The sequence below is a fragment of the Apis cerana genome, linkage group LG7, assembly GCF_029169275.1.
Source record: "Apis cerana isolate GH-2021 linkage group LG7, AcerK_1.0, whole genome shotgun sequence".
NCBI lineage: Eukaryota > Metazoa > Arthropoda > Insecta > Hymenoptera > Apidae > Apis > Apis cerana.
In genome coordinates this window covers 1,990,325-2,002,034 of record NC_083858.1, presented here as the reverse complement: position 1 = coordinate 2,002,034, position 11,710 = coordinate 1,990,325, and the positions used below count along the sequence as shown (strand labels likewise).

The window sequence follows — 11,710 nt, the reverse complement described above, 5'->3', positions numbered from 1 at the left end:
TGGTACACAAATGAAATAAATAATAATATGGAAATTATATCTTTTAATTTTTTTATCTTTATGAAACCATGTTTATATATAAAAATTACGATTAATAAATAAAAATTATAAAATACACGAAGAAAATAATTGTTTATATATATAGTTGCAATAAAAGTAGAAATTTTATTACGTAATAAAAGAATAATAATTAAATAACAAGAGATGATAGAATTAATTAAAATTTCATTTTTCAACGTTTCATTTTTTTCATTTGTGGTATAGTTCTTGCATTGAACCACTCAATTGTGATCCATATATATGTAAACAAATCTACATATTCTATCGTTTAACTGGTATCGGTTTGGGTTATCGTTTATATTCTTCCTTATTGTTAAGCTGCTGAAAGAGTCGAATTCGTAAATTTTATAAGGCCACGACACTAGTTCTTTTGTGCAGCGTGATTTTCTAAATATTTTTTAGCCACGATAATAGAAATAAAAATTCAAAAGTTAAAATTTATTCTAAAATAAACACTTTTCCATGTTAATCTGTATTTTTACTATGCACTGTATAATAAAATTTATTGATATATATTAATTTATCGATATATATATATATTTCTGTTAATCACTCTTGAAAAAATAAATCAATGCACTTCATATTTTTGAATATAAATCAATTATTTTTAATGGATCATATATTATATAATAAAAAATTCTTCCATTATGAAAATTCCAAAGAATTATGAATAAATATTTAAAGAACTTTTAAATATTCACCATTTTGAAAATTCTTCAAATTTTTAAGAATCATAATTATTATAAACGAAATTAAGTAAATAAATAATAATTTGAATAAAGAATATTCAAAAATGATGAAAAATAATATTAAAAATTAATTGATATATAAAATAAATATATTCAAAAATTTTTTACTTGTTATAAATTAAGTGTGTGAAAAAATAAAACGAATTAAGTAATGGTTAAACATGATATTTTTCTTTAAATTTTATTATATCCATAAAATATTTTTGTTTTATATTTATTAAAAAAAAATCAGATTGCAAATATTTTAATAAATTTAAAAAGCAACATATATATACTTAATAATACTTGATAAAAACTTTTATCAAACTGTATATATATGTTGTATAAATATAAATAAATAAATATATATTTTATATTACATACGTAAATAATAATACTAATAATTATATATGATAATGATGTTATAATGAGTTACTATATCGTAAAAATACCTTAATTATAAAGTAAATAAAAATAAAAAATAAACATTAGCATATTAGTAAAAAACAGAATGAATAGAAAAATATTTAAATATTATTGTAACTCATGATGCAATTATCGATAATGCAAATTTTTTTATGGAACAATTTTTTTTCTAATACCAAATAAGACTTTTTACTCACATAACTTCGAGCACTCGATATAGTTCACAATGAGTTGGTTCACTATAAACTAGCAACGATCAAGACAGTCCTCTTCAAGCTACGATTAAGTCAATATGGCGATTCCCCTGGATTTGAGGGAAGCGACAACGGAACAGATGCAAGACTTCTTGAATTCGTTTGACATCATCTTCTGCGATTGCGATGGCGAGTTATCTTATTAATTTATTATTATTTATCATTACTACTTACGGTTGTTTATGCATTTATGTAAAATGTACGTACAATGAATGTAGAAAAAGATTTACATAATGCATGACATTCAAAAAAACACGAAATATAGAATTCAAACAATAAAGTATATTTTCATAAATTATATTTATAAAAATTTTGCATAAACATCCGTAATCTAGTTATTATCTTAGATATAACAATAGATATTATTCTTTTTGCATGTTTGATTCATTATCTTGCATATTTTTTTTTTTGTGGTGAACCAAAAGTAATATTAAAAAATATACGTGTCATATAGGTGTTATTTGGTATTTGTTAAACCCAATACCTGGAGCGATTTTGTCGCTTAGGAAGTTACAAGATTTGGGAAAAAAGCTGTATTTAGTGTCGAACAACAGTAATATAAGTATAGATGATTACATAAAAAATTTTAAGAAATATGGATTGAGTGTCGAGCCGGTGAGTTGATTTTTATGACGATGATTAAATTTATGTTTTAAAACTCTACAAAAATGGATTGACAATTATATTTTCCTAATAGAAAATCGAATTTTTGGCCAAAAGTTTCGATAGTTCGAACACTTGGAAATTTCCAAGAATCCAATCAGTTCCAAGAAATTTAGAGATTCCGAGAATTTAATGTCATTTCTTGGAAAAATTTTTCGATCGATCTCCTATCGTATCATGTTCTCCTGATACAAAGTCGAATTTTTGGACAAAAATTTTGCTATCGCTCGGGAAGTTTCGATATTAATCTTTTTTCTTAAATATCTCGTTTATCTTTCATAATATTAAAAAATGCTTCGAACAAAAGTTGAACGGTTTCGAAAGGACTATATTCTAGTGCTCTCAATTTTTTTGTAGGTGGACTCATAAAAAACTTCTCAAGCTTAACTTTATTTTTTTAAATGACATCATACATGTTTTAAAGTACTAGTAGATGTATTATACTATTTCCTATAAAAAAGTACTAAACCATAGCAAAAAATCATTAGATTAAAACGATTAGATAGATAGATTAGATTAAAAGATATTTGATTAAATTTATTTATTTTCTAAATTATAAATTTTTTGCTATATATGGCTTAATACTTTTTTATAGAGAATGCTAAGAGGCATCAACTAGTGTACAAAAAGGTGTCCTATTTAAAAAAATAGTCCTATTTAAAAAAACAACGTTCATTTTTATAAATTTTTTATGCATCTTTTTATAAAAAAATAAATAGCAACAGTATGTGCCCCTCTCGAAACTATGTAATTTTTATACGAAACATTTTTTAATATTTCCAAGAATTAGCGATATATCAGAATATATCAGATAATACTATTCGGACACCCGGTATATAATATATTATTCAATCGGATATTAAAAATAATGAAAATATTCCAAATAAATAAAATACAATGCATTTTTTTAAAAATTAAAAAACTGATAAAAAATGCATTTAAAATGATTAGTCCATAATTAATGGTAAGTGATGCAAAGATAAGTGTGCAAAAAATTATATCTCTAATTATATAAATTTAAAAAAAAATGTTTTAAGACTCTAAAAACGTAACAACACTAAGAAAAATAGTAAAAAAATAAGTATCAAAAACGGTATGATAGTGTGTAAAAACTTTTTAAAAATTTAATTTTTTTATTATATGAAATTTTTTAATGAAATTTTTTAAATTATATTCTCCTAATAGAAAATCGAATTTTTAGATAAAAATTTTATCACTTGGGGAGTTTCGACATTAATCTTTTTTCTTAAATATCTCATTTATCTTTCATAGTATTAAAAAATGCTTGGAACAAAAGTTGAATGGTTTCGAAAGAACTCTTTTCTTGTTTTTTTTAGTAGGTGGATAATAAAAAAACTTCTTAAAGTCAACTTTATTTTTTTAAATGACATCATAAACTTTTTAATACTATAATCTATGCATTCTGATATTTTCTGTAAAAATAGTGCTAAACAATTTATAGCAAAATATCATTGGTTTAAAAGATATTTAATTAAATTTATTTATTTTCTAAACTATAAGTTTTTTCCTATATATAACTTTAGGAGAATATAATAATGCAGTGACACTGGAACTTTTTGGTAAAATTTAAATTTTTAATGATTCTAGCTTAAAATTTTTACTTATTATTAAGAGAATATTTTTGCATAATATGTGGCACAGTAAAATTTTTCAGAATTTATGGGATAGGAATTTTTATTATATATATTATATATATTACTTAGCTGTAATATACCTACCTTTTGGATGCTTAGCCATTATAGTTATCATTTTTTGGGAAGATTTTTAATACTTTTTTATACAATTTTTTTAATTCTAGAAATACTTGCCTGTTTACTTATATATATTTTAGAATAAAAATTGCTATTTTTTTCATTAAATTTATATATTTTTTTCTATAAAATAAAAAATAAAAAGGTTTTTATAACAAAATTTTTCCATATATAAAAATTATAAGTGTAAGAAATTATTATATTATATACAGCCATTTTTATTTTGATAAATAATATAAATGTTAATGTACATGTATAAGAAGTTGAATTTTATTTCTTATTTTATTTCTTATATACACAATTTATGTTTACATTAGATGAAGAGGAGGCAGTATGTATTATCCTATTTCATCTTATGTAAATTTAAAATTGAAAATGAATAAGAGATATAGGATATGATATTTAAATATCAAACAAGAATATTTAACAAAACACATATTAAAAGGAGTTTAATATAATAATAAATAATATATAATTCATGTCTTATTAATAAATTAAATATAACATTATTTGTATCTTCATTTGTATCATCATTCAGGTTTTTTTCTCTATTTCTTTTTTTTTTTTTATATAATTTGAAATTATATTTCAGGAACAAATAATAACCAGTGTGAAGGTTATCAGCTCGCATCTGAAAAAGCTTAAAATTTCAGGAAAAGTGGTAGTTTTAGCTACATCACAGTTCCGAGAAAGTTTAAACAAGGATGGGTTTCATACAATATTGCCATCTGTAAGATCCAACAAAGATTTAAAATTTTATTATTTTATTTTTTAAATTCAAAAAACAAATAGTATAAATAATTATAACTTTAAGATAAAAGGAAATAAATTAAATTAATTCTTGAAATAAAAGAAAATAGAAATAATTGATAACACGTAAATAAATGTATTTGGAAGAAGTTAGTTTCTTATGTTAATTTTAATCACAATAATTTTTTTATCACAGTTTGAAATCAACGAACAAGATCCATTGAACACAATAAAAAATATTCATAATCAAGCATGTGTTGATGCAGTCGTTCTCGATTTTTGTAATTATGACTGGGGCTTAATAGTATTTCTTCTTAAATGCTTGAATAACGAATCTGTTCATTACATCACTGGTTGCACAGACGATTATATTTCTTACAGTTACAACGAGAAGATAATTGGTAAAAAAGTTTTAAGTATACCTAATATTCATAATTCGATTAATAGATTAATAGATTTTTGATTTACCCGATAACAATAATGAAAAAATGAAAATTGAATAAATTTGGATTTATTGATAGGAATATTTATATTTTAATTTAAACGTTATAATTTTAATTAAAATTTAACTTTATAATTTTAATTAAATATTGATTTGAATACTAATTATTTTATTTAAATATCGATTAAGATTGTCAAATATTTAAGCATTGACTCGAATATTTAATTGCAAAATAATTTTTATCAATGATTTATTTTTAATGTTTACAGTTATTACTTAATTTATAGGTTCTGGGCCCTTTATCGATATAATTTCTAAATACAGTAAAAGATCACCGATAAAATGCGCTAAACCTAGCCAAGTTTTAAAACAATATATTTTTGATACTTGTAACGTGCAAGATCCAGGAAGATGTTTATTTATAGGTGATTCGTAAGTGGATTTTAAGATTAATAAAATCAAGAATTTTTAAATCGATTCAAGATTAATAAATAAAACAAATTTCATTTTCATTGTTGTTTCAGAATAAAAACCGACATGAAATTTGCCCATATGTGCGGATTTAAAAAAATGTTCGTCGATACTGGTGTAGAAACTATAAAAAATGCGATAAAAAATGAAGAAGGTTGCCCGCATTTCTATCTCCCTAGTTTGGGGATGCTATACCCTATTATCGATTCATTGCAGAATATTTCTACCAAGCAGAATATTTAAAGTTAACACAAAGATAATACTGAAAAAGAAAAAATATCGAGAAAAAAATATGTATTAGCATGAATATACGAATAAAAATCATAATTAATAACCATATTTCTTACTTTTTTCAACATGTGAATGTAAAATATTAATATATCATCTTTGGGAGATCAATTTTTGAGATCAAAACAAATATGAATTATTATAATTGCCAAATTTAATTTTTTTAAATTAATAATATTATTATTGCTGCTATATATTTGCTTATAGCTTATTGCTTATATATTATATACTAATTTATCCATGACCAATATTCATATAAGTATTTTCTTGCATTATCCCATTAGTATAACAATTATCCTTATTAGTGTAACTATCATAATTTCTTTATATAGGTTATACACTAAGAAGCCAAGTAAATAGAGAAAAAATTAATAAAATTTTCGTACTGATACTAATCACTATTTATATTGATTATATTACTATTACTATTTTTTAAATAATCATTTAAAAAAATTGATGTAGAATAAATAAAAATGTATCACGTATTATCAATACAATAATAAATGTATTCTTTAAATCTTAAAATTTTTTTATTGCATTAACTATTATAAATATCATTTACAAATTATAAATATAGATAATACTATCAATAAATAACATCTAATTTCAAAATGAAGGAATTATTAACTTACCATTAATCCCACATACTCATCTATTATACAATCATCACAATTTAAATCTATTTATCTTTACAGTATACACTTATACAAACAAGTGTTTCTAGACAAGTCACTTTAACAATGTAAATGTAATAATAATAATAAATAAGCAATAAACAAATTCGAATATGACATTTATAAAGATTAAACTATTAATTTAAACGATATCTCTTCGATGATAAGTACAATCTATCAACCTTATCATCGAAACCAAAATTTCTTGGTTCAAGTATGATACTCGAGAGGAGCATTCGATCGTGGACAGAAGAAAGAAAAAAAAAACATTATCGGTCGAGGCGAGATAAAAACGTTCGTTCATTAGAAAAATGAGTTCCCATGTATGGCTTTCACACGTTCCAGACAACGACTGGCGCGCGCACAGCGAGTAATTGGCGGCATCATAGACCTGCGCCCGATAAATTCACGGACAGGGCGGAAAGGGGGCAGCACTAAGCCGGGTCATTGCATAATACCAGCAGCGACACGACACGGAGACCTGGTAATGATCGAGGAACGCGTCTGAGCCTGGAACGACGGTTTGCACGAGTGCCGGGACGAAGATCATGCAAGGACACCCGGTATGTATGTACTTTTACAATAATTCTTTGGATTGTTGAAGAGATTATACATTTCCTTTGAATTTCCCTTAATTTTGCCTATAAATTCTTCACACTTTGTGTGACGTTAAGTCAAAGTTGACAAGGATCATTTTAAGTGCTGAGATTGTGAATTAGAGATGAGAAATTGACAACATTCAGATCGATGAATAAGATATTATTTCGACTTAGAATTATTATTTGACGAAACTTCGATGAAAGTTGTGATAAGATAATTGATCAAGATATTTTATCAGACACGTGTAACGCGATAGGTGATCAGGATGGTAAGGCAATTTTTCAGTGATATTTTTGAAAAATATAATAATAGATCAGAATTCTCTGATGGGGTGAGGAGGGGGGAGGGGAGATGATCAAAAAACGGCGAAGAAATGAATAAGCCAAGTTAAGCCTGTTTGGAGCAAGAATTCGATTAGCAAACAATGACACAATGCACGATTGTGATGGCACGTGTTCATCGCGGTTTTAACTTCTCGAATGGCAAGTTTGTTTTGTAACAGACGTACAAATGAACTAGTTACATAGAAGGTATTAGAAGATATATGTATTTCGCATCGAGTTGTATATAAATGCACTGATAGTAAAAAAAGAAAATTGAAATAAATTAATATTGATGCTTATCTAATCTTCAAGAGGAAAATCACTGATGAACATTTCTATTTAACATTGCTTTAAATGAAAGAGATATAAAAAAGTGATTAATATAACGTAATATCATTATATAAAATTATTACATTTAAAGAAAAGGATGGAAAAAGAATAATTTAAAAGATAGAAAAAAATTTATATATTTAATTCAAAATACCATTGAAATTTGATTTATTATTTTATTAAAATTTTCTATAAAACGATGCACATTTTTTTATATTTTGGAATTTAAATTTTCCAATTAAATTATCTTTTATCTCTGTTAAAAATTTCCTAAAAAATTTTAATCTCTGTATTAAAATCCAAAACGTTCATTAAGAATATTTTGAACTGAATCATTTCCACATAAATTAACAGATACCTTACAATCATATAGTCTCATTTTAACTCAAGGTTAACTATCTTTTTCTAGGATTGGCGTTCGGCCGTTGCTGTAACGTGTAGCTTCATAATTATTCTCGTGGCAGTGGTATGGACCGCGAGAAAGACTTCCTATAAACGAAAGGAATCCCGAACAAATGAAACAGAGGAATCAGAAGAATCAGAGAACGTTGAAAAAAATGTCAATTGTGAGAATGATAACGTAAATCACGATAATGTAAATGACGATGAGAAAGATTGCAATGATGACACGATCCCCGAACTATCAAATCCAAACTGGGTAAAGGTGGGCCAGATTCAAGAATTGTACATGTATCCTCTGAAATCTGGGCGTGGAAAAACTTTGAGGGAATGTGACTTCACCCAATATGGAATTAGTTTAGAAGACAAGGGTAGATTCACCCTTAGAGACAGGTAATCAGACTTTTTATATCTATCTTTCCTCTTTCTTCTATTTCCATATATTTATTCTCATTTTTTATTTTTAAAAAATGAATTTTCTAGTAGTTTGTTAATTTATCCTACAAATATATTTTCATTTTTTTAAACTCAATATTAGATTAGATTGTCGGTCAAAAATAGTAATAATAATAATCACAATCTTTGTTTTATTTTACATAAGTTAAAATAAAGATAAGATAATTTAAGATAATTCGTTTTAACATTGACTGTCCCTTTCTTATAGCAAAAAGAGATATATACACGATCTTATCTATACTGTTCAGTAAATGAATCATATTATATAAACAAACGAAAGTACTTATAGTAAATACTTTATAAAATTAATACGAATTATTAAGATTATTCTTCGTTCTTAAACACAAGATTCATTTTACCTTACGTTCTTCATTCTAACTAATGAATAATTAAGATCATTTCCATCTTACTCGACCTCTAATAAAATTTTTAATAAAAATTAAAGACACACTAATTATTTCAATTATTTCGTAATAAAACATTTATTTTTTCCATATCACGAAACACCGTCAAATTTCCCCCACGTCATACTTTCACATTTTGTTTAATTTCACGTTTAAAAATATTAAAACTTGTTTACAAAAGAATTTCAACGTGATAGACTCAATAGACGCGATAACAAGAACCCAACGCCTCTATCCCAAAAGAACCAAAGATGAATCCCCATGCTGTTCATCAGAATGTTTCTAGTGTACAACGAGGAAACTGGCCGATTCCAGACCGGGAGGCAATACCCAACCTTGATCCTGATAAGTTTATCGGCGGTGGACGAGACCAAGGTGAAGCTGGAGGCCGTCGGGATGCCCAGCGTGATTTTCGAGGTTCCAAATTCATCTGAGAATGCTTCTGAAGCCGTTCAATGCACCATGTGGTGGGGAGAGCCGGTGAAGTGTATCGATTGTGGCACAGAACCCGCCGAATGGTTATCAAGGTCTCCATTTGTATCTTCTTATTCGATCAATTGTATATTCATTCTTTCTCCCCCCTTCTTTTTAACGAGTCTGTAATTTGAAATTGGATTATATAATTTAACTCTATCTATTTTCGGAATTAATAAGAACGAGAGTCAATTGCCATTCTTGATATTTGTGTTTGATATGAGTATTTTTGAAAAAATTATTTAATTTTATGTATAATGATTGTATATATGTATTGTTTTATATGTCGTGGTTTATTTCTCGTGAAAGGGGAAAATGATATGACAGAAGAAAATATAAGATCATTGTATTAGTTGTTTATTTGGAAAGCATGAAATATAAAATGTTCATTGATGAAATTTACGTTTTCTTCAGGTTTCTGACTGGAACCACTTCTGGCCTTCGATTAGGATGCACAATGATGGACAAAAGGAATCTGTTCGTGGAACCATGGAAAAAATTCACCCAAGTGTATCAAAAACTCAGGAACAAAGACACTGTAGTTTCTTTCGATATTTGACTCGATTCTTTTTCCCGTTTCGGCGCAATTATTTTGACGATCGAACAAATGTTTTCCAGGGATTGTTCAGTGATTTAACCAGTTATATGTTAATGACCACGCGATCTGTTGAAAAATTGAACGAAAAATTAGAAAGACCAGTTCCTACTCTACAATTTCGTCCAAATATTTTGGTCTCCACGCAACAACCGTTCGAGGAGGATAATTGGGAATGGATAAAAATTGGGGAACGCGTCGTGATTAGAAACGTGAAACCATGTTCACGGTATAGTAAAAGTATTTTCGATATCACAGATATATATATATATAAAATAATAAATAAGTAAAATTGAATAGTTATGATTCTGGAGATCAAAACAAATATAAAAATTGATAGACAAAAATGTCGATTGATAATGAGATTTATTTATTTTTATATTTAAATTACAAGCGTATATTAAATAAAGCAAAATGGAATCAAAACAAATCGATAATGTGTGATAAAAATAGACCTATCACATTCTAAACTTAATAAATAAGCTTTAATCGATTATTTATTATTAATATTTGTGTTCGTTGAGATTAAAATTTTTTTTTTAAAGTAGAATGAATTAGAAATTATTTCAATAATATAATTGGTCTTCTTATAGATGTAAATTCGTGGGCGTGAATCCAGAAAACGGAGTAATGGACAAGGAGGAACCGCTAAAGACTTTGAAATCGTACGAAAATCTTATCCTTCCTGAATAATATAAAGAAATCGAGTGTTATGGCATCGAGTATAGGAGTTCGCTTTTATGGAATTAGTTTTTAACTTTTTTTAGTTTCAGAGAACAAACTGATCCAGAACGGATTTCTCTCGAAGGAAAAGCGCCTGTTATGGGAATATACTGCGGATTATACATCCCTGGAAAAGTAAAAATCGGGGATGAGGTTTTTATTCATTCGTCCAGTGATTCAACTCGTCCAATGGTGGAATTGAATCATCGAGAAATAACAAGCTAGATAGAAAAATATTGAAAATTAACTCGCTTTGAATGGCCTTTCTTCATTCGAAAGTAGAAGTTTATATATAAAAAAAAAAAAAAAAAAAAATGAAAAGAGGTCAATGTACGTTTACATTTACAGAGGATAATTATGAGAAATAATATTTTGAGATGAGCGAATTAAATGATTCTTCGGATATTCATAAGACTTCGAGACAATATAATATTATATATTGCGCGATTTTTATGAGATTATATGAGTTAATTTCAAGCTATATGTAATTGTTATGATACGTTATATAGGTGTGATTGAAATAAGTGTGGCCAGTTTAAGTATTTCTGGTGTTACATATTTTGAGACATGCTATACATATGTTGAAATACTGTTACATTAAATAAAATTTTGATTGTTATAAAAGTTTTATCCTATTATTTCCTTAAAAAAAACAATCGACTCGTCTCGTATTTTTAATCAATTAATTAAATTAACTTTGTCAAATGTTATATCATGAACAACAATCATCTATCCCCATCATACAGCCATCTCTCTTTATTTAACATAAATTTAAATTATTTATAAAATCGATAAATAAACTTCACTCGACATTTACACCAACCTTTCTGTTTTGTTTTAATCTCTAAAATCAATTCTACTCTGTACGATCTCCTAGC

General features: G+C 26.1%; 3 protein-coding genes across 4 annotated transcripts in view; 2 read left to right on the top strand and 1 right to left on the bottom strand.

The window, feature by feature from the left end:
* Positions 1-1,400: 1,400 nt before the first annotated feature.
* Positions 1,401-5,900, top strand: LOC107993659 (uncharacterized). The gene is made up of 6 exons (XM_017050189.3): positions 1,401-1,597; positions 1,923-2,083; positions 4,496-4,633; positions 4,850-5,054; positions 5,383-5,527; positions 5,620-5,900. Exons 1-6 carry the CDS (start codon positions 1,507-1,509, stop codon positions 5,807-5,809), a joined length of 930 nt encoding a protein of 309 aa, XP_016905678.1. The 5' UTR covers positions 1,401-1,506; the 3' UTR covers positions 5,810-5,900.
* Positions 5,901-6,367: 467 nt separating this feature from the next.
* On the top strand, positions 6,368-11,456 carry LOC107993658 (mitochondrial amidoxime-reducing component 1). Of its 2 annotated transcripts, none has more exons than XM_017050187.3 (7): positions 6,368-7,091; positions 8,191-8,573; positions 9,316-9,567; positions 9,929-10,052; positions 10,133-10,338; positions 10,703-10,774; positions 10,883-11,456. In XM_017050187.3, exons 1-7 carry the CDS (start codon positions 7,077-7,079, stop codon positions 11,055-11,057), a joined length of 1,227 nt encoding a protein of 408 aa, XP_016905676.1. In that variant the 5' UTR covers positions 6,368-7,076; the 3' UTR covers positions 11,058-11,456. The 2 variants fall into 2 exon arrangements, with proteins under 2 accessions (XP_016905676.1, XP_016905675.1); XM_017050186.3 differs by having other exon boundaries at positions 10,877-11,456.
* The window catches only part of LOC107993656 (probable serine/threonine-protein kinase dyrk2), an 84,695-nt gene continuing 81,738 nt past the window's right edge, over positions 8,754-11,710 (bottom strand). Inside the window, exon 11 of the transcript XR_009830674.1 lies at positions 8,754-9,637. The gene's annotated coding sequence lies outside the window, so the exon portion shown is untranslated. The remainder of the gene's footprint in view (positions 9,638-11,710) is intronic.